At 37.3% G+C, this 27,369-nt stretch overlaps 1 protein-coding gene across 7 annotated transcripts in view; it reads left to right on the top strand.

The window, feature by feature from the left end:
• Window positions 1-27,369, top strand: part of col12a1b (collagen, type XII, alpha 1b) — a 74,446-nt gene that overhangs the window by 43,553 nt on the left and 3,524 nt on the right. For all 7 annotated transcript variants that reach the window (XM_067384439.1, XM_067384438.1, XM_067384440.1 and 4 more), the window contains 30 exons: window positions 1,033-1,162; window positions 1,740-1,882; window positions 2,134-2,263; window positions 3,062-3,181; window positions 3,323-3,469; window positions 3,560-3,676; window positions 4,039-4,191; window positions 4,284-4,358; window positions 5,803-5,942; window positions 6,165-6,288; window positions 6,564-6,707; window positions 6,955-7,119; window positions 7,220-7,258; window positions 7,919-8,057; window positions 9,412-9,554; window positions 10,531-10,640; window positions 15,244-15,402; window positions 15,582-15,659; window positions 18,149-18,235; window positions 18,398-18,451; window positions 18,563-18,658; window positions 20,211-20,264; window positions 21,837-21,890; window positions 22,363-22,416; window positions 22,539-22,610; window positions 23,270-23,305; window positions 23,392-23,458; window positions 23,773-23,955; window positions 26,375-26,452; window positions 27,047-27,217. In XM_067384439.1, coding sequence (XP_067240540.1) covers window positions 1,033-1,162; window positions 1,740-1,882; window positions 2,134-2,263; window positions 3,062-3,181; window positions 3,323-3,469; window positions 3,560-3,676; window positions 4,039-4,191; window positions 4,284-4,358; window positions 5,803-5,942; window positions 6,165-6,288; window positions 6,564-6,707; window positions 6,955-7,119; window positions 7,220-7,258; window positions 7,919-8,057; window positions 9,412-9,554; window positions 10,531-10,640; window positions 15,244-15,402; window positions 15,582-15,659; window positions 18,149-18,235; window positions 18,398-18,451; window positions 18,563-18,658; window positions 20,211-20,264; window positions 21,837-21,890; window positions 22,363-22,416; window positions 22,539-22,610; window positions 23,270-23,305; window positions 23,392-23,458; window positions 23,773-23,955; window positions 26,375-26,452; window positions 27,047-27,217 — 3,262 coding nt within the window. The remainder of the gene's footprint in view (window positions 1-1,032; window positions 1,163-1,739; window positions 1,883-2,133; window positions 2,264-3,061; window positions 3,182-3,322; window positions 3,470-3,559; window positions 3,677-4,038; window positions 4,192-4,283; window positions 4,359-5,802; window positions 5,943-6,164; window positions 6,289-6,563; window positions 6,708-6,954; window positions 7,120-7,219; window positions 7,259-7,918; window positions 8,058-9,411; window positions 9,555-10,530; window positions 10,641-15,243; window positions 15,403-15,581; window positions 15,660-18,148; window positions 18,236-18,397; window positions 18,452-18,562; window positions 18,659-20,210; window positions 20,265-21,836; window positions 21,891-22,362; window positions 22,417-22,538; window positions 22,611-23,269; window positions 23,306-23,391; window positions 23,459-23,772; window positions 23,956-26,374; window positions 26,453-27,046; window positions 27,218-27,369) is intronic.

Below are 27,369 nucleotides of genomic sequence, written 5' to 3'. Positions count from 1 at the left end.
AGCTAATAAACCCAAAACAAAGACAATGAATTGAAAACATAATGATAAACAGCAGTCTTGAACTAAATATTTATTAAACTACAGCAAGTAAAATGGCTTTTGTGAACCCTACAGAGGGATGACTCATGAATCTGCAAAACTATTTATTTGAACAAGTTCATTGCTACAACAAACCATCTGAACAGATTCACTGAAATTATTTAGACTTTCTAATGCTACTTCAGAAAAAGAGAGATGGTGGAATATTTTAGGGATAAGGAGTTTATTGTGTCATCTTGTTCTGCAATTTAGCGTTTTTCTAGTCCTAGATCCCTTACTACTTAATGTACATAGTAGCTCATTACTGAAGATCTGGAAATTAGTCTTTGTTTTTGCTACTGTCACAGTATTTTAAGTTAGTTCATTAAAGTTACTCTCCAGCTCAGGATGTTTAGCACCTACCCTTTTGCTTTTAGGCGTCATTTACAGTGTTTTCATAGAAAGAAGTTCTTTAGGAGTCTCACAGGCTCACAAGATTCCCCTTCCGCATCACTAAACACAAGTTGGGACACAAAAAAACATTTTCATATTCTGCATGCTGACCCATATTTTTCAAACCCATCAGTTTGAGACAGAACTGATTCTGTCATGAGCGTTGGTGTATGGAAAGTATGCAGCTGCCATCAGTGATGTGAAGCCAATAAATAAGAAACAAATGAACAGATGGGGTGATAATCCAGCGGGGTGGTGACAGGTAGCTGACGGGGTTTCCCCGTCTCCCCAATCCTGTCTCTCTTCAGCTCCATCCATCCCCTGAGGTCAATTACGCTGATCTGACAGTATTTATGTAGCATTTAACCCCATGAGCACATCTGTTTGCATTACATTTCTGTTTGGAAATGTTATCTAGCTACACTAGTCTAAACAGGGATTTAACAGTGACGTCATTATGTATATTCACTTTGCCAGATTTGCAACGTCTGCACTGGGTTGTCATACAGTTTTGTGAATATACTAGTCTCTGTGTTATCTAAATAATGGTCTTCTCCTCAGGTTCTCATTCCTGGCAACATCAACAATGCTCTCCTGGATCAGCTCATCCCGGATACTCCGTACTCTGTGAACGTGATGGCGGTATATGCTGATGGAGAAGGCCCGGGAATTGACGGAAAAGGAAAAACATGTGAGCTAAGGCTTAAAATTTTGCTTTATACACTAAAACACAGATGCTAATGATGACATAAAAATATATATTTGATGGAAATATATTTTGGTGCAGTTAAAGTCATCATGAAATAAAAATCTATTTTATAAATGCATGTTATAGATCTTATTGTGAACTCTTTTCTGAAGAACTGAAAATCTTTTTTTTTGTTTTTACCTCTTACTGTTTAATCAAAATGTCATAACTGGACCTTGAGAGTGAAAATGACAGACTTCTCTCTGGTGACGTATGCAGAACTTTTAGTAGATTCATTTAGTCTGCTTAAACCCTCCCCTACAAGCTTGTTTTCATCTGCATCAAGTTTTGAGTCCTACTCCCACTTTTCAACAACCAATCAACAACCGATATATAGAACCATGTTTAAGCCCTACATTTTTTTTTTTCCATTCCATCCATTCCACTTGGATGTACATCACAATACAGAAGAAAAGATCCTTCGCTACTTCTGTTTTATCGCAACATTAAACCACCTAGCAACCACAAAGCAACTCCCTGGCAAGTCAAAACAACTTAGCTTTGTAAATGTCTATTGCAGTACCACGAGCTGGACCCAGGAACATGAGGGTCTTTGAAACCACCACAAGCACGATCAGCATCGGCTGGGATCACGCTGAGGGTCCTGTGCAACAATATAAGATTGCGTACGCTCCAATGACAGGAGATCCAATCACAGAATTTGTGAGTTGAAGTCCAGTGATTATTGCTACAACTTTATCTGCACTACAGTCCTTTTGCATTGAGGTCTATGACATGAAGTTAACATAACATTTAAATTAATCCTATTTATTTTCTTGATGAGTGCTTTTTATCATACTGTGCATGAATTATCAGTACATCTTATTCTAAAGAAAAAAATGTTTGATTTCTCAAATTAGACTTGGTTGTGGTTATTCAACCAAACATCATATATCTGATGGTTTTCTCTGCAGACTGTTGTTCCTGGCAACAGAAATAATGCTATCCTTCAAAATCTACTTCCTGACACCCCATACAACATCACCGTCACAGCAGTTTATCCCGAGGGACCTGGCGGATCCCTGAACGGAAATGGAAAAACACGTGAGTCAGAGTAACTGCCCTTGCAAAACATACACTGCTTAGATCACTATACAACTTGTGTTTAGGAGTAACTAAGAGTTGCAACATTACTTCTTTAATGCGTGACATTATAAAATTAAAACTGCTGAAATAAAGTAACTTGTAGTTTGGCAAGCTACGGTTAGTAGCAGTGGAATTGTAGTATTATTTATGTACTATTATAGTTTTTATTTATATGTTGAATTAGCATTTATTTTTATATTTTCTGTTTTCATTTTAAGTTTAGTTTAATTTGTAATAATTTCTTTTGTCTTTTCATTAGTTTTAGTTTTTTAATCACCATTTAGGTTCAATTTAATGTAATAGTTTTTTTATTTTTTTGTTTAGTCAAGTTTTTCATCTAATATTTATAATTTATTTTAGCTTTATTTAAAAAATGTGAAAAAAAAATAGTTATAGTTACAGTTAGTTTTAGTTATAACGATAATAACCCTGGATAGTAGCAAGTACACGTAGTACAATCTCAACCTCGACATCAGCCATTTGAGGATATTCTTAAAGGTTTAAGGAGAATATGAGTGAGCAATTGCTGGTAGGGCATGGTCGAGAGTTTGAAATACTGTTGTTTGTGTTGGCATAAACTAACATGTAATCTTCCAGTTAGCATGGGCTAGAATCCAGAACATCCTTCAGCTAACAGTAACACAGCACAACTAAAACATCACTGTAAACCTGTGTATTTCTTGTTTTAGGAGCATTTAAACACTATTACTGTGATATTTATCAGTAGTTTTTAACCATGGATCTTACTATGTTCAGTTGGCCTGCTGGAACCTCAGAACCTGCGTGTCTCAGACGAGTGGTACACGCGCTTCCGTGTGTCCTGGGATCCGGCACCAGCTCCGGTCTTGGGTTATAAACTAGTCTATCAACCAACAGGTACCAAATACTGCAATAGTGTGTGTTCACTACATGCTGTTTAAAAAATGTTTTAACTCAAAGTCATGAAATCCTAATTTCTTTCTAAAATTCATCAGTACAGTTCAATTGTTAAATGTTTTGTTGCCTTTCCTCCTTTAGATAAAGACGAGTCTTTGGAGGTGTTTGTTGGTGATGTCACCAGCTATACTCTACATAACCTGCTTCCTGGCACAACGTACGACGTTCAGGTGTTCGCCCAATATGATGGCGGTATCAGCAAACCTCTCACGGGACAAGGGACAACATGTACGTTTTCAGTTTTTAGTTTTAAGCCACTGTTTTTAATGTCAGCAAAATTCCCAATTTGAGTGCAACATCTCCATCTTATCCTTTCAGTGTACCTCAATGTGACCAACCTTGAGACATATGACGTTGGCTATGACAGGTTCTGCATTAAATGGACGCCTCACCGTGCCGCCACGTCTTACAGAATCAAGCTGAATCCTCTGGACCGTGAGTCACGCTTATGTTGAACTCTTATTTCATTCTGCCTTGAGTCAACATTGATCTGTTTCAAAACCTATAGTGAGCTGCCCATCTAGGCAACATATTTAGGCATGTAGCCACATTTCATTATATATACACCACCATTCAAAAGTGATGATTTTTTTTTACATTGATAATAATAAGAAATGTTTCTCAAGCACAGTATATTAGAATGATTTCTGAAGGATCATGTGACACTGAAAATTCAGCTTTGATCACAGAAATAAATTACATTTTAAAATATATTCAAATAGAAAATATTTCATACATTTCATAATATTACTGTTTTTACTGTATTTTTACTGTATTGTTGTTAAATCTGTTTGCAGCGGCAGCTAAAGGTCAGCAGGAGATCACCATCACTGCGGGCCAGAGTCAGTACTGTTTCGAAGGTTTGAGCCCAGACTCCCTCTACAGTGCCACAGTGTTTGTCCAGACACCCAATCTGGAAGGGCCCGGAGTCAGTACCAGAGAACGCACTCGTGAGTTTATCCAGAAATAAGCAGAATTCGTCCTCTTGCTGAATTTAAACAATGATCCTACAATGTCTTCTGACTTCTTTTGGTTCATCTAGTTGTTAAACCAACACCGGTGCCAACAAAACCACCCACTCCTCCACCACCACCAACTATTCCACCCGGCTGGGCAGGTAAGTGCCTTCAGCAACTGCTTTAGAAACTCATATTGTAGTTAAATACCTCAAATCATGCAAATTTTCATGGTTTTCTTGGCAGCAGATTTTCAGTTGACAAGCAGCACTCACGTTTTCTTCAAAATCTTGTTAGTAAATAGATTGCGGTTTGGAATGGTGGAATAGAGTGCCCAGAGCTTTTATGGATACAAGCATTGCAAACATTTTCTAGATCTCCTTCTTTGCAATGAGTTTGGATCAAATTAATATCAGTTTTAAAACCTTGGAGAAAATCCTTCTGCTAATAAAATACGGATCCTTTCTTTTTATCTTCAATTCATAAAAAAATTGGATCCCTAAATGGGGATCATGCTGGATCATGCTCAAAATGGTTTTATTCATCACGCAAGAAGTCTACAAGTTGCCTAATGCTTCAATTCACAATGTTTTCTACTCCAGAAGAGTCATCTGGCTTTAAGTATGGAGTGGCATGGAATAATTCATTGTGGATTTTACATTTAAATTGAAAATGACACCATTAATTACACAAACTAACATTGAACAATACTTATACAGCATTTATTATCAGTATTAAGTTAATCTTAATTTTGACATTTGCTTAAACATTTCTAAAATCAAAAGTGTTAAAACTGTTAAGTTAATGCACTGTGGACTAACATGAACAATTCTAATTTTATTAAAGGGGATCTATTATGCCCTTTTTCAAAGTCAGGTTTTCATGCTTGATTTTTCAAAAAACACATTATTTTTCCCATATTTGTCATTGTTGCAGCTCCCAGTCTGTCAGTAACGCTCTGTTCACAGAGGTGAAACCCCTCCTTCTGAAAAGCACACTGTGCTCTGGTTGGTCGACTCGACCAGTATGTTGTGATTAGTCAAGTGCTTCAAGCGTGTTTGGGAAATGTCCCGCCCCTTACCATAATCACCAGTTTCAACACACTACTAACTAAATCAACCAGGCCCCGCCCCTTTATTTTGCATATACTCCCGCTGGAGCAACTTTGTGCTTTGGAACTTTGCAGACCTTTTTCAGGCTCAAACAGCAACACTAAAGAAAGATATACATGGAAAAAAAGCATAATAGGTCCTTTTAAACTAATATTAACAAAGATTAATAATTGCTTTGACAAAATTCTTAGCTCATTGTTAGTTAATGCATTAACTAATGTTAAGAAACAAGACCTTATTGTAAAGTTTTATCAATTAGTTACTCTTTAGACCTTCTGGATTTTATATGTACGTCATTCTTGCATACTTTCACAAGAATATGTGGCAGAGTGTGACAGTAATTACAACATGGAGGTTCATTAAATTGTTTTTTCAGTGACTGTGTTTGTTAGTGAGATTTCATTACCCATTCTCCACTCTTATGTAAAAGTTTAATCAGAAACAAAGCTGTTCTTGCATGCTCCAGTTCATAGAGTTGTTTTTGTGTTCTCAGTATGCAAAGGAGCAAAAGCAGACGTGGTTTTCCTCATTGATGGCTCCTGGAGTATCGGAGATGAGAGTTTCAGCAAAGTGATCCAGTTTGTCTTCAGCGTTGTTGGCGCCTTTGATGTTATCGGCCCATCAGGAATGCAGGTAAAACCCTAGCAACAGAATAGCAACACCCTAGCGACCACCTAGAACACCCTAGCAACCAAATTGCAATACTCTGGTAATCACCTATAACATGTCGCAACCTTTTTATGACTTTGGGAAATGAAAAATGTAGTTTAACCAGTCATCTTTGGGACAGATATATTGCATCACTGAATCATTGCTACCATGTTTAATTGTATCTCAATATTTTTGTGTCGAAAGGTTTCATTTGTGCAGTACAGTGATGATGCAAAGACTGAGTTCCGGCTCAACGCGTATAACGATAAAGGCACCGTGCTCTCTGCTCTGAAACTCATCCGTTACAGGGGAGGAAACACAAAGACAGGTATCACTACAACGCGCCTAAACATTTACAGCTGCTCTAAATACACAGCTTTAAAAGTTGTTGACACAAAAGATAATTTATTTATTAATACATTCAGAATTACTAATTTTGTAGTGATATATGACCCAAACATTTCTTGACAGATAGATTTTTAAATTTTTCTTGATTTTTGGCCAAGCTTAATGTGAAAAATTTGCAGTATAGACAGATTTAGATGTTAAACTTATGAGGGATGAGTTTTGTTGATGTCGTTTTCTTATGTTTATCCCTCCCAGGTGTGGCTCTGAAGCATGTATATGAGAAGGTCTTCACTCTTGACAGTGGAATGAGGAGAAACGTACCGAAGGTCGTGGTGGCCGTAACAGATGGACGTTCTCAGGATGAAGTGAAGAAAAATGCTGCCAAGCTACAGCATGCTGGTATGACTCACTCCCAACTATAAAGGTTATGACATAAGTATGAGCTCATTACCATATGACATCAGCACCTATTCAGAATTCAAAACCTGATGAATGACAGTGTGAACTGCATCAGTATGCAGAGCTTTGATAATCACTGGAGGTGTAGTAGGAAACTACAACCTAATTATGTCTATTTTGATATACTTTAAGTATAGAATATGGTGACTTTAAGATAAATATGCTAATGTAGGTTGTGCCGTATCAGGTTACAGCGCGTTTGTCATTGGAGTTGCTGACGTGGACTTCGTTGAGCTGCAGAATATCGCCAGCAAACCAAGCGAGCGTCATGTCTTTGTGGTGGACGACTTTGATGCCTTCTCCACCATTCAGGACAACCTAGTCACATTCATCTGTGAAACTGCAACATCCTGTGAGTTGATGTTTTGTGGTATTTTTTAAGATATCTTTGAGAATTGTACAGCTGATCTGTTCAAAACTTAAATTCATGTGTTTACGTCTTGCTTCCACAGCCTGTCCATTGATCTATGTAAATGGATTCACATCACCAGGTAGGCGTGTGTCATATGCAGTGTTAAAAAGTTTGGGGTCGGCATGATTTTTTCTTGGTAATGTTTGTTCTTATGCTTGCTAAGGCTGCATTTATATGATCAAAAATACAATAAAACTGTAATATTTTGAAATATTATTACAATTTTAAATTGTAATTTATTCCTGTGTTTAAAACTGAATTTTCTGCATCATTACTCCAGTCTTCAGTGTCACATTCAGAAATCTTTCTAATATGTTGCTGCTCAAGAAACATTTCTGATTATCAATATTGAAAACAGTTGTGCTGCTGTATGTTCATGTGGAAACCGTGATACATTTTTTTAGCATTCTTTGATGAATAGAAAGTTCAAAAGAGCAGCATCTGAAATATAATTTTTTTGTAACATTCTAAATGTCTTTACTGTCACTTTTGATCAATTTAATGTGTCCTTGCTGGATAAAGTATCCATTTCTTTAAAAAAAAGAAAACCATCAAGACCCCAAACTTTTGAATGGTAGTGTATATATATATATATATATATATATATATATATATATATATATATATATATATATATATATATATATATATATATATATATATATATATATATATATATATATATACATACATGTGTTTATGTATGTAGACCACTAACATGAATTATGTGACTTCCCAGGATTCAGAATGCTGGAAGCTTTCAATCTGACTGAGAAGATGTATGCTAGCACCAAGGGTGTTTCTATGGAGCCCGGTTCCTTCAACAGCTACACTGCCTACAGGCTCCACAAGAATGCTTTCCTGAACCAGCCCTCATCGTGAGCTCAAACCTCTCTTGATTTGATTTGAATGCTGATTTTGTTTACAGTTCTGTTACTCATCATGCATGACTCTGCATGGTGAATTTAAAGGAACAGTGCAAGTTCTTTCAGACTTTATTTTTGTTGTGGAATACACAAGAGGGGAAGTTTAGCTCTTTCCATACAGTGAAAGCAGACAGTAACCAGACACTGTCATATGTTGTGATCTGTTAAAAGACATGCAAGAAGTTGAGGTCAAACCTGGTGTGACACGTCTTGACACGCCATGTTTGAATGTTCATGAATCAGACCAAAGAGCAAGATTTTTAGTGAATAACAAATTAATGGCTTTAGAAGACATTAAGTGTAGTGTACAAGTCGTATGGACCACTTTTCTGATATTTTACAGTACTTTTTGCAGCTTGAAGAGCAGCAACATCTCCTTTTGTGTTCCTTAGAAAGTCAATTAAGTCAAGTATTTCTTAAAAGTCTTATTCAGTTAATGTACATTACTGTTCATTAAGTTTAGGGTCTGTAAGGTTTTAGTTTTTTGTCTGCTATAACAAAAGAAGAAATTAATACTTTTACTCAGCATGGACACATCAAAAAATTCTATTTCGAATAAATGCTGTTCTTTTGAACTTTCCAGGAAAAAAAAAAAATCATAATTTCCACAAAAACTGTATTCAGCTGTTCCATAATTGTTGTTCCACTGTTGTTTTCAACATTGATAATAATCAGAAATGTTTTTTGAATGATTTCTGAAGGATCATGTGACACTTGAAGACTGGAGTAATGATGCTGAAAATTCAGCTTTGAATCACAGGAAAACATTATATTTTAAAATATAAATAGAAAACATTTATTTTTGCTCAAATAAATGCAGCATTGGTCAGAATAAGTGATTTTTTCAAAAATATTAAAAATATATATATTTTTTAAAAATCATATAGACCCCAAACTTTTTCTGTAATGCCATGTCTGTTATTGCAGAGGAATGCTCTTATCGATTACAATAATGATTGTAATTTAAAATCAGTTGTTTATAAGATGACACTCTGACAGTGTGCTTGTGTGCAGACATAACTGTGAAAGTAGTTTGGTAAAAGAGAGAGTCATTAGAGGGCTGTAAGGCAAAAGTGAGAGCTTTTTTGGCTGCTGCTTGCCCAGGTAGAGCCTACTATCCAAAAGCATTCAAAGCCACGGTTCTCCCACACACTTCCTTAATTATTTTACCATAGAAAAGTTCTGATAAAACATGGGATCAAATAAATCTAGTCTGACCTGCCTGCGCTAATGTCTGCAGAAAGAACAGAGATCCTTCTCCTCGCTCTGGCTGATTTTGTCAGCTTTTTTTTTTTTTTTTTTACAGATATATTCATCCTGATGGCCTGCCTTCCACATACACCATCATTCTGATGTTCCGACTGTTGCCGGACTCACCAAACGAGGCCTTCGATATCTGGCAGGTGTCAGACAAGAATCACAAACCCGAAACTGGTGTCACCATCGACCGTAAGTGCTGTTTCCCTCCTTTATGTTCACACCTTTTCATATCAGAATCAATGTCTTCATGGACAACAAATGGGAAATAAAAATCACAAATAAGATCTCTTTAATATATCAATATTTTGTTTAGATTAAATGGAGAGCAAATAAAGTCTTCTGTTTCTCACATTTTCCCAGAGCCTAGCAAAATATAGATATAAAAAATAAGAATTTAGTCAGTCTAATATTTCAGGTTTGTTTATGCCTTAACCTTATTTTTTACTGGCTTTATTTTAACAACAAATATTTATATGTCTAAAAAAAGAAAGAAAACATAAATAAAAAAACTAATATTTTAGGTTTTTCAACTGCAAAAAAAAAAAAAAAAATTCGAATCTAAAAAATCTAATATTACTTCTACAACAACAGGCTGGAAACTTTGCTGGAAAAACAGATCATAAAGTGATTTGTTTATAAACTTAATCAATTCCAGTGGATGCTTCTAAGACTGTCATAAATCATTTGCAATTATAAAACGTCCATGTCAGATAGCTAGATAACTCTATCTTGCCAGTTTAAATCACCACAATTCATATTAACAAAGTTGATTGCCTCATAGAAAACCACGTTTAAGAATGCAGAGCATAAAAACTCCCCATCCTTATTTTTGAGTCCTGTACACTGTCCACATTCATTTCTCTAGACGTTTACTTTGTTTCTCCTTTTATTTCTGCTGAAGAATTTAAGAAGAAACATCTGAGAAACAAAGCTGATACTTAAATATCATATCTGAGATCTACATTTAGCTTTGAAAAAGTCATAAAATGCTCCTTAAGGCTTTCTCCCTGTCCCAGTAATCTGATTAGGCCTGTTCCACAACATCTCCTTTAGTCATATCATACGTTTACTGCAGAGGATGTTTATTTGCTCTAGTTTGTGGTGACTTGTGGGATATTTAACTCAATTAATATTTGTCTCTGCCTTTCTATTTCTATTTGTCCAGCATCCGCACAAAGTGTGTCGTTTTATAATAAGGATACAACAGGAGAGATCCAACGAGCCACTTTTAAAAATGATCAAATCAAGAGGATCTTCCATGGAAGCTTCCACAAGGTAAATTGCTTGCTTATTACTGTGCTTTAGGCATATCGATGGCAGAATTCGTTGGAGACAAGTGCCCACATTCTCCACCATAAATGTCTGCATATACAGAGCCAAGCTGTGTGAGGTCTTCAGCAAAAACGGTCTCAAAACAAATGTCCATTATGTCTGAATGCACAAAACATGCACAGATGTTCACGCAGATAGATCAAGGGATCTATTTCTTTCAAGAAGACAATGGTCTGCAAGTGTGGAATATAAATGTAGGACAAAGAGGGCTTACTGTCAGCAAACATATTCACTGAAAGGGTTTGAATCTGAAATAAGCAAGTTTTGGACTATGCATGACAGTTTATTGTGAGAATTTTGCCGAAAGGAAGACCACAAAATGCTTACGTTGAAATTAAAGTTTGATGTGGCAAGCTGAAAAAGTTTCACAATGTTCAGAAGTTAGCTAATCGTAACAGAGATGAAGAAATACAAGAAATGCAATGAGCTCAGCTTATTTGCCTAAATGTTGAACTTGGTTACATCACTAGACATGCACAACTGCACACCTGCGCACATTGTGTAAATGGACATTTATCATGTCAGCTGTGATGTAGATGATTAATTAAGATGCCAAGATGTGTCTCAGAAGTGTAAGTATATTTGGTGAGGCCAGAAAAAAGTGTATATCTGGCAGACATACAGGAAAATGTTGAATCACTGCTCAAAAAACAGTTACATCAGAGTGCCAGCAAATGCCAAGCATGGAGCAGATGAATTGCTTTGAGCTGATTATACGTTTGTCCTTATCTTCAGTCAGTATATCTGACTGGCCCTGATCCTGACGGTCCATCAGGTTCCCTGTCAAAGTTGACCAGGGGGGAAATTCTTGTGATTTGAATGAGAGGTGCGGTGGCTTGTTTATTGTGGTTTTGGCCTGTGTGTGAACATCAGTATATACCCTCAGGAGACACATCACCAGTCACTTTAAAGTGAGACTGGATGGTATAACAGGGTTTAATGGCATATAATAATAAGAATAATAATTCCTTACTGGATACCAAAAGCACTTTACATATGTAAGGGGGAATCTCCTCAACCACCACCAATGTGCAGCATCCACCTGGATGATGCAACGGCAGCCATATTACGCCAGAACGCCCACCACACACCAGCTTATTGGTGTTGAGGAGACAGAGTGATGAAGCCAATTAGTATATGGGGATGATTAGGAAGACATGATGGACAGAGGCCAATGGGCAAATTTGGCCAGGATGCCAGGGTTACACCCCTACTCTGTTCGAAAGTCATTCTGGGACCACAGAGTCAGGATCTTGGTTAAACGTCTCATCCAAAGGATGGTAGATACTGTATATTTGTGTGGCTAGCTGTAGGTGGGACTTTACAATATTTGCATGTGAGAGTGACATGAAGCATTGTGAAAATACAGAGCGGGATTTGTCCCAAATAAGTCAAGATAAATACTTTACTTTATTAGGGGTTTAGTAGCAAAGCTAGAGTTTACTCTAGTATGCCAAGCAATATCCAAAATTGGTGTATTAATAGAAATCAGTTGAAGGTCACATGGTGTTTATATGAACTGTTTTTATAATATTTAGTTTTACTATTGTAAGCCTTTGGTTTTTAACTCAAGTGTTATTCAGTGCAAATTTGTTTTTGTACTGATGCCAGACTGGTTAATTTGTTGTGAATAGATCTTTTGGTTTGAGTCCATCATGGTCCAAATCCTAAAGAGATGAAGTGCTTTTCATTTGTAAAGTGTTTGATTTACTGGATTGGCCAAAATAGGCATTACCATATGATTATTTAATATGTTAAACATTTTTCCATTAAATTTCTTTGCATAGGCCTGTCTTAGAAACTGTCATATGATGAAGCAGCGCAGGGTTTGCACCCTCTTTGCTTTTTTTAATGAAAGCAAATGGAGTGGCATAAGCGTTCATATTTGTGCTTGACGAATCGTTCATGCTTCAGATCTCTCCTGTTTGGAAGAAAAAAAATACTGAATTTCAGAAATGAAATGTTTTTTTTTTAAGAGCTGCATGGTTCTGGCACATCATTTACTCATGCAGATGGTTTTTTGGTCTAGATAAACAAACATGATTTAGATTGTCTAGCTTCAGCAAAGGATTTGACTCTATGATTTTTTTCTTTTTTGGCTCCGTATGTGGTGCACGTAATGGGATTTTTTTAACAGCAAGTTTATATTGCTCATAAAATAATAGTTCACCCCAAAATGAAATCCTGTCATCATTTACTCAAACCTTTGTGACTTTCTATCTTCATTGGTCTTTTTTGGACCTCAACAACCCATGGTCACTGTATGCTTTCATTGCTTTCAACAACAGCAGTTTGAACATTATTCAAAATTGCGGCATGAGGGTGATTAAATGAATAATTTCTGAAAATCTTTTAACACTAAACTCTGAATGACCATGAGTGTGCAGAAAGCTCTCAAGCAGCCAAGAGAAAGTGGGTATGGCCATTATCAGGGTTTCTTCAGATATCCTCTGTGGATTTGGCCAAAAATGGAGGACAGTTCTGTTTTGAAAGATCTGTCCAAATGTGTGGCAGATTCAGTTGAAATGGAGAAGTCATCTGTTTAAAAGACCCTTCTTCCCTCTGCATGGCCACAGGTGGCCATTAAAGAGGACGTTTGAGGACAGCTGCCAGTGATCAAATTAAAATAAGCAAAATCAAATGACTGTAATCAGTTCCAACATCACTTTAAACGGAATAACAGTGCAGCAGATCATAAACAGCAGGGATTGCGCAAAGTATCAGGTTCAGAATGCCGTCCTACTCTTGCATTATGTATACTGTGCTCAGTATGTGAATGTTTTGTACACATGGAATATCTGGATATCCTTACAGACTGGACAGAAGTGTGAGATTAATTGGGATTACTTTATTCTATTGACAGCACTAGTTTTCAAAAATAAACACTAAAATAGCATGTAAACACAAATGTATGACATGTTAATCATTGCATAATGTGTTCTGTTTCACATACTATCGTTTTTAAAGTAGTTATATTGTTACAGTTTATACTGTGTATTATGCAGTAAGCTGTATGATATTATTCCGTACGGAATATAATAATCGAGAACAGAAGAGACCTTCAGGCTAAATAGAAAGTAATCATGTGCCACAGGGAAAGCTTTAGATAATATGTACCACATTTAAGAAAACTAATGATCTCATGCTTGTTTTGATATTGACTAGGTTTGATAGGCAGTTTGTGAAGAGACTCGATAGAAAACTGGTTTAGGCCTTCACAGAAAAATGGTGGTCTGGCTCCATAACAATCCCTTCATCGTTCTAATGAATATCATGTCTTTTTTGCTTTGTTCAGCCCAATAGTGAGGTAAACATCAGTGTATCTCAGGCCTTTAGCATGTTTACTAATACTGACCAATCTTATAGTATGTGGTCAGATCAGAATCGCATCTCCTCAATCTGCTAACCACAAATTTCCTATCCATTCCCAATCCATAGCATAAGTCCTGTTCTGAACTCTTCCATTAGCTTGCGGTAGAGAAATGTGATTACACTGCAGCATTCAGCTGGTTTTTAAGACTTGGCAGCCCGATGGTCCATGGCATATGGAGGAACAACTTCATCATGCGCTGTGGTGAACAGGGAATATCCGTGTACATTGATTACGTGGATCAGAGATCTGAAAAACTCTAAGGAGGCAATTCACTAAGAAATATAGCGCCAAGCAGCCATTACAGAGCCAAACACATCACATGCAGCCTGAGAAACACAATTAGCATGACTGACTAATCAAATGATTGCAGAACCATGATTCTAGGCAGAGTAGCTCAAAGTGTATGAGTACATTTAACCATTTTGTGCAACCTATTTGGTACACTCATTCTCAGATTTGTTAGATTTGTTTTGTACAGCAAAAAGCTTTAAATAATTGTGACCATTGTGGTCTGAAGTTCCCCAAATTTCGGGAAGATCAAGAGGAGTTTAAGTACACTACCATTCAAAAGTTTTGGGCTGGTAAGATTTTTAAATGTTTTTTAATAGTCTCATAATCAATCTTATTTGCATAGATTGGAGGCTGAAAAGTATGATGCTTTATATATGCTAGTTTATGTATGTATCTGTACTGAAGGGGTGCAACTATTTAGTGAATTTGCCCCTCAAATGTTTATCAATCCAGAGAGGAAGAGGCCGCTTCAGATCAGATGGGAAATCTGCTGGATGATTTGACAGTCCCACTGTCGATGTATTTAAGCGTTAATATGTGGTGATGTATTTGTTTACACTCTTGTTAGCTGCTGTTAATCTTTTCCAAATTTCTCTGTAAAAGTACTTTACAATGGACTCTCTGTTATCATCGCCTTGAGCGTGTCAGGATGAATTTGGTGGAGAAAGAACTTGCTGGTTTTTATATGTGCCTCTGGCCAGAACACTCCCTTTGAACTGAGAGGCTCCCTAATTAAGGCCTGGAGTTAAAAACAACAATAGAAAACTGCCAAGGAGACTTATTTAATGATTCACAGTGCTGAAGATGAAACAAATTCTTCCTTTAAATTGACCCCTGAGTCAGTTATAAGCTTGAACATCTAACAATCATCTTTTTTTCCAGCTCCACATCCTGGTGTCTTCCAAGAGTGTCAAGTTGAATGTGGACTGCCAGGAAGTGGCTGAGAAGGAGATTAAACCAGCAGGAAACACATCGATGGATGGATTTCAAGTGCTTGGCAAAATGTCCAAATCTATCGGATCAAAAGGAGAATCAGCAACGGTGAGTTGCACCTTATGTACAAAAACACAACTTTTGTTATCACGCGTTGACCGAGAGCTCAACACTCTCTCGCTCTTTCCACCCTGAATCCTTTTAATAGGGCGCCTGAGCCCCATATTTGAAAATGCAAGCTTTTATCAAAGACACGTGTAACATCCGTTTTCTCTCTGGTTGAGCAGTTTCAGCTCCAGATGTTTGACATTGTGTGCAGTCTCGGCTGGACCAGCAGGGACAGATGTTGTGACCTTCCTTCAATGGTAAGTGAAGACTTTAAGAAAGCCTCTAGAGATCAGGGGCCAGTTGCACCAGCTGTGCGTAAGTTACAACTTGGCCTAGTTTTGACCTAAATGGGCACTAATTTACACACTACTGAATATTTTTCCGTCGCACAATTAAAATGATTTAAAATGTATATTTAAATACGGAAGCCTTCGACCAAGAGTAATGGTTGGAATAAAATAGTAGATACACTGAACTGCATCAGTAAACTCTTGATTTAAATGACAGATTTCAATCCTTTAGAGTACTTTAGTACTTTAGGTCTCCGACCCTGCTCCTGGAGAACCACTGTCCCGCAGAGTTTAATCAAACACACCTAAACCAGCCAACCAAACTCTCAGGATCGCTTGAAAATCACAAGATAAAGCAGGTTAGATAGAAACTTTGCAGGGCAGTGAGTCTCCAGGAGCAGGGTCGAAGACCTCTGCTTTGAACATACATTATAATGTTTACATTTTAAAAGAGAGAACATTATATGAATCAATTGCTTTGTTAGCAGCTCTTCAACACAAAACCAACCTAAACAGTGTGCATCAGTCAGTGTTGTGCATTGCAAATCATTTTTATTTCTTATGTTTCTTTTGTATCATTATTTATTTATTGATCATAATTAATTTCAAACAGAGTTTCTAAATGTTATTTTCAAATCGTATTTTTACTGTTAGTTATGTGAGGCAAAAGAAATTAGAATCAAGAATGAACTAAAATTCACAGCATTTCGACACAACTTGTGCTCACGTATTTGTAGGCTGCTATTGGATCACAATACAAGGGTAAATGTTTTATTATACGACTATGCATTACTTTATGAAAAGCTTGCGACTTACTAACTACGGTATGTTCTGCTTTAAGAACAGATTGTGCAACCGAATAACATACGGAGTTAGTTACAATCCAGCTAGTACACTGAAAAAATGGCTTCGAAGCAATTTTCACTCAGAAATTGCTTGTAGATTTCACAAAAAATGGTAAAACATTGAATTAAGCTTGAGATTTTGAAGTAGAAAGACTCATAAAAAACATACTCCAATAAACTTTGTCTTATTTACAACTTTGAAAAATCATATTTACAATGTTGATACTAAGCCTGTAGTGTGTTTTTGTAACATATTTAAGAAATAAATGGTTGGGGCAACCTTACCTAGGGTTACACAAAGGTCAAAAGCCCAAACGCTGGGTTAAATTTCAGGAACGGATGACCCAGGAACCACACTGTTTACATCCCACACCATGCCTTTGATCATTGTGGCCTTAAGCAAGGCTCTTAACCCCAGACTGCTCTTGCTTTAAAGTCATGTTGAATTAAAAGCAAATGACTGTCACGCATATCTCCTACGTCTTTCTTAGCTTCATCTGCCCACGCAGGTCTGTCTTAATATTCCATATGTTTCTGATGCGTCCCCGATGACATGAAATTTAACATGTGCTCAGCTAAATGGCTCGCTATTGTTACAGCATTTCCTTTCTTTGATCTCTCGTTCAGCACTCTTCCTTGTTATTTGATTTGTCAACAGCAGAAGGGTTTTAAAAAAGACATTTTTAATGCTATTCGTTTGTGGTTTTTAGTTTTACAGTGTGAAATGGTTGAACTCAAGTGCCTTCGGTACAGGGTTGCGAATATGTGTCTGTAATGCAAACCATGAGACCAGCTGTGTCCAAAATCTTTATTATATTTTTAGTCTTCCATAAGCAAATTATTAAATATTTTGAATTTCCTTATGGTATTTCTGACAGTCAAAACACAGGAGGTTTTAATCTTATGTGGTATTAATAATTTTTAGCAGACTTTTATCTAAGGAGATTTGAAGTACATTTATGTATAATATAGACAATCTGGCTGTTGGGTTACAGTAAGTGACTTGTTTAAAGCTACAGTGACAATTGACCTTATGACAGATAAATGAGTAACAGCTCAAACATCCAATAATATTTTGTATTCCACTATTTTGTCAAACTTACTGAACTGCCTGTGACATGCAAACCTCTTTTTTTGCCAAATTCCCAACATTATGGTAAAACGGTGTTGGTATGGTACATTTAATTTGAATTTTCTTTGTGTTCATTTCAATATTTATGACGTTGACTGTCGAACTCTGACATTTCATTATTTCATTACTTCTACCATTATATTTAGAGTTTCAGCATAACAACCCGATTCAAATGCTCAAGCTTATTGTTTTGTTTTTTGCTTGATGATGAACTCTGTTTTAATTAAGAAAGCTTTTTCCAAAACTGTGGCAACTCCCACATGATTTTGTTTGAAGGACACAGATAGTTGTAGTAAGGTAATTTGCCCTTCAAGAGGTTGAACCTACAACCCTTTGGTTATCAGTCTGGTCATGTCACTAACCAGATTTTCAGAACATCTAAATATCCATGAGTTAGACATCAACACAATGCACATGCAAAATTAGCAAATAATTTGTATGTGGCTGCCATTTGTTCTTATGGTTTTTGTTCTCTTCAGAGAGATGAATCCAAATGTCCAGCTCTTCCCAACGCCTGCACATGCTCTTCAGACAGCACGGGACCCCAGGGGCCTCAGGGGCCAGTGGTAAGTCACCTTTTTTAGTTTGTAATATTGTTGCATAATATGGTTTGGTTTGCATCACATGATTTTAAAAATGTTAATAAAAATTTGAATTCATAGTTAACATGTTTACATTATTATTCATTGGATTAATGGCACTGTTCTCTGTAATTTCTCTTTTCCCAGGGTGCTCCAGGAAGCAAAGGACCCCGAGGGGAGAGAGGAGAAACCGGCCAAGTTGTAAGTCTGATTTTCCTTCTCTGTTCTGTCTTAACCTGTACATTATAGCTTATTCATCAATTTTATCTACAGCATGAAACTTTGAAATCCTGATTCTGTTTGTTCCTGCAGGGTCCGGTTGGCCCACGTGGAGACATGGGTTTGCCTGGTCCGATGGGCCCTCCAGGACCACAGGGCCCTAGTGGGCTCTCCATCCCAGGCGAGGCTGTAAGTCCATCTCAATTTTCATCATTTGTCGATTGTCTCCTCACACAGTTAGATGTCGGTAGCAGGCTTTAAATCCTTCCACACACCAAACAGGGATTGTTCAGGCTATTTATTATAGTTGTGGCGGAGGCATAATTATGGCAGCGAGCTCTGGATTCAGCATTCCTGTGTGTCTGGGGGCTTTACGCTCATCAGAGCACTTGAAACCGCCTGATCCTGCTGCTAGCACACAAATCTCGCTGGATTTACTCCCCTCTCAGTTTCAGCTGCTGCGTTTTAGTGCTGTTCGCAAGCATTACAATTACTATTGCTCATACTTTGAGTTAAGGATTTGAAACAAACCAATAACCATAAGTATGAAACGTCATTTCCTCAAATGATTCCTCAAATTGTGGCTGGAGGAGAGGAGTGTGGTTTAGGCCTGCACAATATCAAATTGCAACGGCTACGATTTGAATTTTGACATTTTGGCATTTTGGCTGTGTGAGATTCTCCAATTTTGTTGTTGTTGAAGCATGAGCTGTTAAAGCTCCGCCCTCTTCTGGAAAGGGGGCGGGAGCAGCAGCTCATTTGCATTCAAAGGGACACACCCAAATAAGGGCACATTTGACAAGCTATAATAAATGATCTGTGTGGTATTTTGAGTTGAAACTTCACAGGCACATTCTTATGAAAGGAGCATAATAGGTCCCCTTTAACCTTTGTGTGACAAAATTCTGCTGGCAAAATGCAATTATCTCACTAGGAATCTATTTGATCAAGAGGGACACGCAAGGCAAAAAAAAAATATCGCCACACGGATTTCTCTTTGGATTCACTGTGTTTTCCAAAATAATGTTGCTTGGTTTGGAAGTAACCTGTGAGTAAAAGGTGCTTCATGCATCATTACACTTTTGGATCTACTTTGCCCGCAAAGTTTTGCTAATGTGACTGCATCTTTACAGCAAAACTTTACAAATCCCACAGACTTAAGGCCCATTCACACCAAGAACAATAACTATAAATATAACTATATTAGCATCCACACAAATGCATGATAATGTTCTGTTTATTATACCTGCAGTTTTGTCTTCTGTTGGTTTAAATGCTCGAGCTCTTTAAATTCGAGTGGATTCTAATTGGCTGTCAGTGTTTTTATTGATCATCAGCTGGAAAAAAATCATTTTGAAAGTGTTTCCAACAATATTGTTATTCTGTGTTGTTATTGTTATAGTTGTAGTGCGGACTTTCCTATTCTTGTATAATTAGAACAATTATTAAAATATTTTAGTTAACATTATCATTTTTGGCCCATTCTGCCTTTACATTGAAGAAGAGACTAAATCCATATCTCGAGACCTGAACTTAACAACCACAGACAAAGTCTAGAAATCTAGTTTTCCGTCCTGTTTTTACAATAAGACACAATCTCTCAAATCACTCTTTGTCTCTCAGCCTTGTTCTCTGATCTGATTTATGTGTTTCATTTTTGTTTGGATCACACTTAAGCTTTTTACCAAAACTTTGGGGTTCATTTTTGACAGGTCTTTTTCCTTTTTTTTTCTCCACACAGGGTCGTCCAGGTCCAAAGGGGGATCCAGGCGATGCTGGCTTACCTGGACAGAAAGTAAGTGTTGCTCTGCCTGAGTTTTAGGGAGGAAATGGGAGGATTATTCGCTCTCTACAGCCTGCGCTACCTCTCTGGATGGGCTCCATGTGGCAAACGTTAGATCATAACTCAGGAGGGGGGATGGCTGGGAGGCAGCGCTGAACAATAGTTGTAGATCACGCCACAAGATAAAATGTGGGTTGGGGCTGTAATTTAGACGAGTCCTAATCTGTGCCACTTTGTGGTTCGCCATTAAAATCTCCTGTTTCTTTAGTTGGACTGTTTAGAGCTGGAGCATGTGTGGAGCTAGTGAAGGGGATCATGTGATTTATTTGCTGAAATTTATTTATCTATCTATCATCTATCTATCTATCTATCTATCTATCTATCTATCTATCTATCTATCTATCTATCTATCTATCTATCTATCTATCTATCTATCTATCTATCTATCTATCTATCTATCTATCTATCTATCTATCTATCTATCTATCTATCTATATCTATCTATCTATCTCTATCTATCTATCTATCTCTATCTATCTATCTATCTATCTTATCCATCTATCTATCTATCTATCTATCTATCTATCTATCTATCTATCTATCTATCTATCTATCTATCTATCTATCCGTCATTCCAAAATTGTATGACTTTATTTCTTCCATGCAACACCAAATGCGATGGATTGCTGAATGTTCATAGTACTCTCCTTCATGCTTTTGAGTCAGAAAGACACCATAAGGGTATCATAAATGTCCATATGACTTGTATTCAAATCTGAAACTAAATCACTATTCAAATGATACTTGATATCTGCAAAAGGAAGAGTGGGTTTTCTTTGAATAACGACTTTCCTCATATGACTTCAGAAGACTTAATGGAGTACTTTCATTGTTATTTTTGTAATTTTTCCCATTATGAAAAAGAACACTATGGACATTCATCTAAGGGAAGTCTAGAATAGCACAAAGGTGATTATGAGAGAAATCAGCACAACACTATGAACAAGTACAACTGGTTCCTGAGACTGAAAATTGATGGATTGGTAGCGTTATGCTGATCCGTTTTAAAAGCAGACGAGAAGTTTATTTGCATTAATGAACAAATTAAGAGGGACACAAAAAAGGCAGAAGGTTTTCTTACAGTTGTGATTATACTACATGGTAATTTTGTAAATTCTTCACTGTGTTATCCGATCCCTCTTAATGAAGAGTGGGACGAGCCATGCAGGTGACCATGTTGGAGGAGTTGCTATAACAACATGCATTTAATGACTTGCAGAGAATGCAGCCGGGGTTTATAACGGCCAGTAAAACGGATCTGGAATATATTAAGTACCCTGTAAATCTAATGCCAAGACATCAAAGGAAAAGCAGGATTGACAAAGAGAAAGAAAGACAGAAAGAAAGCTAGCAAGAACGAAATGGAAGGATATCATCTTGTGTGTTGGGGGAAATTGTTTGTGTAAAGTAGATTCATTTGTTTGGTCGGAGGTAAGCGACCTGTGCTAATGTGAAACTGGTGTGAGGCTCTGGCTCTGAGTCTGTTAGTTTTAGCTTTTGTTTTTCTTCCATTCTTTCTTTCAGGGTCCACCGGGACCGGCTGGTGCCATCGGGCCTATTGGACCGGCTGGAATAAGGGTGAGTGAAGACTGTTCAATGTACAGCACATATATTTAATTTACGTTTTATACAGTTGTAAAGTACAATTGCATACATCAAATGTGTATAGCTTTATTGCCTTTAATTTATGCTGCTATTATTTTATTTTATTACTATACCGTGAAGCACTTTGGTCAGCTTTGTTGTTTTAAATGTGCTATATATGTAATGTTTTACTGAAAAACAAAAAGCAGTGGAGGATCATTTTTATTACTGCATTACAGTAATGACTGATGCTTATTGAATGATGATGCTGCTTAATTGTTATGAAAACAGTGTCACAATGCAAAAGATCTCAATGATCCATAAAAAGGGCTTCATATTCTTTATTTTCATTTTGGGGTGAAATACAACACAGATGTTTCACCCATTAACATCGTTCCTGTGGATTTGAACATGCATGTGTATTATCAGTCTAATGCAGATTTGTGCATGTATGTTATCAATGCAGGGACCCCCAGGGAAGGAGGGGCCGGCAGGATCCACAGGCCCACAAGGACCAATGGTATGTCTTGATTTTTTTGAGGGGAGGGAGTGTTGTTAAATTTGTTTTCTTTTGCTCAGATGTGAGACTGTATTGCAGACATCTGTTTTGCTGAAGACCAGAGCTGTTATTCTTTTGTTCAGGGACCCCCAGGAGCCCCTGGAATGCCAGGACCTACTGGAAAGCCTGGAAAGAATGGAGATACAGGTGTTCCGGTATGAAACCTTCTGGTTTTCATGGACATACAACAGCACGACACTGTCACTGCAACTAATCTTCTAAATTAGTCAAAATGCACATGGCAGGAGGAAAGAAAAACTCTTAAATATTGCTATTGTTTAAGAGTGAAAAGAGACTTCTGCCAAAATCTCCTGCTGATTTTTCTTCTGAGAAAAAGACCCCAGTAACTTTACACGTGTTTCTTCTAGACTTTTAGAAGAAATCTCAACAATTTCTCAAACTGTGTTTATATTTTCCAGGATAGTCTGCAATCTAAAATCAGAGATCTCAATATGAACTCATTTCTCATCAAATTATCTGAGCTGCTTTACAATAATTTTATAGCTCTATACACGTTTCTTTTAATAGTGTAATTGTTTAGTGTTACAAAACATGAGTGGCAGCTTTCTATGAGTTTTAACTGAACACATTGAGACTATTATCGGCTTTTCTTTCGAAATGGAAATTCAAAAAGTGCAAGTTAAAAAAGTAAATAGTCTAACACGATCCACATTGTTTGCAGTTCAATAAATATTTACTCACTGAAATGCACAGTGCAGTTTAGGGCATAAATGAAGAGTCAGCAAGTAATTTTAGCTCATGTTTGGATGCGTCAGAGTCTATTTAAAGATAAATATGATTTTCATCCATACAGGGACCTTCTGGGGTTAAAGGAGACAAAGGAGAGAGAGTGAGTGATGATTTTAATATCTGCTTTCAACATTTCATAAGAGTTTGAGTGGAGGAGACGTTAACATCTCATATTCCTCCTCCTAGGGAGATTTCGCATCTCAGAGCATGATGCGCTCCATTGCCAGACAAGTCTGCGAACAGCTCGTGAACGGTAATGCATTTCGATGCATATCTCACCAAGGATGCATTTATTCAAAATACAGTAATAATATAGTGAAATATTATTACAATTTAAAATAACTGTTATCTATGTAAATATATTTTAAAATGTAATTTATTCCTGTGATGCAAAGCTGAATTTCAGCATCATTACTCCAGTCTTCAGTGTCACATGATCCTTCAGAAATTTTTCTGACCCCACATTTTTTGAACGGTAGTGCACTCATGGCTAAAAGATGTTGTAAACCATGATATGCGTATGCAGGTTATACCATGCATTATAATCCACTGTTTCACATTTTACAGGACAAATGGGTCGATTCAACGAAATGCTGAACCAGATCCCCAACAACTATCACAGTAACAGTCCAGGCCCGTCCGGCCCTCCCGGACCTCCCGGACCCGAGGGACCGCGTGGAGAACCCGGTCGAATGGGCAGGAACGGCCTTCCTGGCAGTCCAGGGTTGCCTGGTCGGCAGGGAGAACGAGGTACCTAAAACAACAACCAAAATCAAAACAAAAACAAAAAAACTGCGCCAAACACAGCCATGTGATTTTAATTAGCCTCAAGAACTGTGGTTAGTTTGGACTTCTGCCCTTCACTGTACAGTATATGTAGAAATGCTAAAACAGATAATTGATGCCTTGTGAGCTTTCATGCGGTTTACTGTCTAAATAAATAGGAAACCTTATACACTCTTAAAAATAAAGGTTCTTTACAGGAAAATTCCATGGAACTTTTCCATATCCATAATATTCCATAATCTTAATAGTGGAAAAATGTTCTTTGGATTATTAAAATGTTCTTCACACTAAAGGGAGGAACGTCTCATAGTTTCTATAACTATTGGTGGAAGTACCCGCTCTATGCCGTGTTCGCACCACACGAACTGGGAAAGATTTTAGTTATAGGAACACCTTTTGCGGGAACTAAATTAGCTTCTACTTCAGAGTAGGGTCTAACTCAGCTCGATAGGATCTACCAGTGACGTAAGTGTACATTGATTGGCCGAACGCATGTCATACAAAACACTGGCATCCATTTTTAACAATTTTACATATAGTTGTTTTACATGTTTGTGTGACAAACATACAGAAAGCTGATGTTAAAGGTGTTGCCTTTGTCTGTGGCGTTGCTCTTTTCTCAGCCTGTGTAGCACTGGAAGTTGTAATAGGAGAGGGCAAGAGTTGCTAACAGCTTGTACCAGCGAAAACCCAATTTTGGCTTTAAAAACTTTTACTAAAGACACGCACTGAAAATTTAGCGCTAAAAAAAGGGTTAGGGTGGACAGGGTTATTTTTGCGGCTGACCTTATTGCATATGCATTTGTAGGAGTTTCTCTTTTAGGGGCAAAATTTATGGGAGGAGAGTATTTAAATGAACCATGCAAGGTGATTTACTAAAGTTTGCGCTAGTCAATTTACTGGTATTTGCGGCATTATTTACCACCCAAAAAAACGTCTAATTTGCGCTACTCTTGGTAGATTGATCTTAGAATGATCTGAAATGATCTGGCTACGTCTTTTCATTAATTTGCAAGTCGCCAGTAGATCACGCACACAGAACTTTCCACTCTCATCTGCGGAATGAGATGAGAATTTTCCTTTCATGTAAATCTTGCCCTTAGTCTCATTATCTTATCTCCATTATCATATGATCATGGAGTCCTTCAGTTCAGTTAACGTTCAGTTGTTAATGTTGTTGAAAGCCGCGCTTAAATGACGTCACTGTCATTCGGCTTACATCACTTCAGAGTTCCTAGTGGTGGTGCAAATGCAACCAGGAAGATGCCCCTAGTGGCAAATTCCTATAACTGAGTTCCTTATCTACCTGGTATGAACACCCCTTAAAAAAAGGTTTATTTTAAGTACTGTTCACTGAAAGAGATCATAGGGATCTGAAAATGGTCCTTTTATGACATCTCTGCAAAAAACAAACCCAGTGCTTCCCACACATAGACTTTACTTGGGCGGGCCTCCCAGGTATATTAACAGCCGCCCAAGTATACTTGGAGACACATTTATGCTTTTATTAGTTTTTATTTTCTTATTCTTTTGTATCTGCCCATGCTAATGAAACCATCCGCTATTGATTAACTAGTGGAGAATCCCACGCATTTCATACCTGCTCGTTATGTGTGCGTAACTGTTTACTCCCACTGACATTCCCACGTGCGCTGCAGAGACATGCTGGATATTTCATGACTGCAGCATGTTGCAAAGTCACAAGGTGGCGCTATTGCGTGTTCTACATGCTCGCGCAACAGTGCTTCAGACTGCTTCAAAGTGATTCTCAATCAATGAAAAGCGCAGATTTATGCCAAGCGATTGCTAATGAACCCAAGTTGATGAATTATGAATGTCTACTTTATGGCCTTTATATATAAAATGTTTCAGACGGTTGTAAGAATCTGAAGGATCAGGTTATTTGATTATTCAGATTATTTGACATATATTATTCATTATATAAATTTTACTAGTAAAATTTGTGTCCCATTCACTGAGAGAGACACTATATGACAGCAAGGAGAACATAGGAAAAGGAGAACCATTTAAATGTTGAAATTTTGCATAATTTACAATGCATAATAATAATATTAGATACATAATACATAATATTAGTAGGTGATTAAATGTAGTAGAGTAGAGCAGAGCATTTTTGTGCCATGGGTAATAGGAGGATTTTTCACCCGGCTACCACCGCAAGTATATTTCAAACCTGTGGGAAGCACTGAAACCTTTTGGAAACTTTATTTTTAAGAGTGTATGTACCTGATTCAAAATGCTCTGCATTTCAGCATCCACGATTTAGGTGTTAAGTCAGGCCTGTGTGTCTGCAGCATGTAAGTTGCGACGCAGATATACACATATGGGCTTATATTTCTGTGTTTGTGTGCATTCACATTAGGACCAGCTGGAGAGAAAGGAGACAGAGGAAATCCAGGCATTGGAGAGAGAGGACAGAGAGGACCCGCCGGACCACCTGGTATGTTTCATGCGCACATTTATACGCTGAAACACGTTTACCTAGCTTAGCTCACAGTCGTGAAAATATCAGGAAAAACTGTGATTTACTGGCCTGTTTTCTTCATTTTTCCTTTATCCTTTGTCTAAGAAAGAGATTATGCTATATTTTATCTCATGTCCACCACTTTTATTTTTAGGCACAGAGCAGTTGGATGTGTTGTGTGTTATATTATATAACACTTAAAAAAATGAGCAGGCATAACTCTTCCAGACTTTTTCATCACAGAAACTGTGTCACATTTAAGGATTGTTTGGTAACACTTTACTTGACACCTTTATATATGATGCATTTTTAATGCATTAATTATGCATTGTTATGCATCTTATTATGCATTCTATGACATAATAAATAATTGTAACTACAGTTATAATACATTATAGTACTTATTTATTCATTGTTACACCTTTAGAGAGTATAATGCATTACAACATGAATTGCAAATATTGTAATGTATTTTAACTTTTATGCATTGTTATATACATTATGAACACCGTTATAATGCATTATACATAAAGGCTTCAAGTAAAGTTATATTTTTTCTGATTTCTTTAGGCCCGCCAGGTGAGTCCAGAACCGGCCCTCCTGGTCCAAGCGGCTCTCCGGGCGCTCGCGGTCCACCCGGTCGCAACGGTGTCGCCGGTGTACGTGGTCCTCCCGGCCCACCTGGCTACTGTGACTCCTCTCAGTGTGTCGGTATGCCATATAACGGACAGGGTTACAGAGGTACGTCCCTCTTGTTCTAGCTGTGCCTGTTGCATGACAGTAGAAATAACATTAATGGCATGTGTAGTGTAACGCAGTGCATGAACTGAGCAGTAGATGATGCTCAGCAGAATAATGCAGATTATCATGGGTGAATCTTACTAAACCTGTCA

The sequence above is a fragment of the Chanodichthys erythropterus genome, chromosome 4 (genome assembly GCF_024489055.1).
Source record: "Chanodichthys erythropterus isolate Z2021 chromosome 4, ASM2448905v1, whole genome shotgun sequence".
In the NCBI taxonomy this organism is placed as follows: Eukaryota; Metazoa; Chordata; class Actinopteri; order Cypriniformes; family Xenocyprididae; genus Chanodichthys; species Chanodichthys erythropterus.
This window is presented reverse-complemented; position numbering and strand designations above follow the sequence as displayed.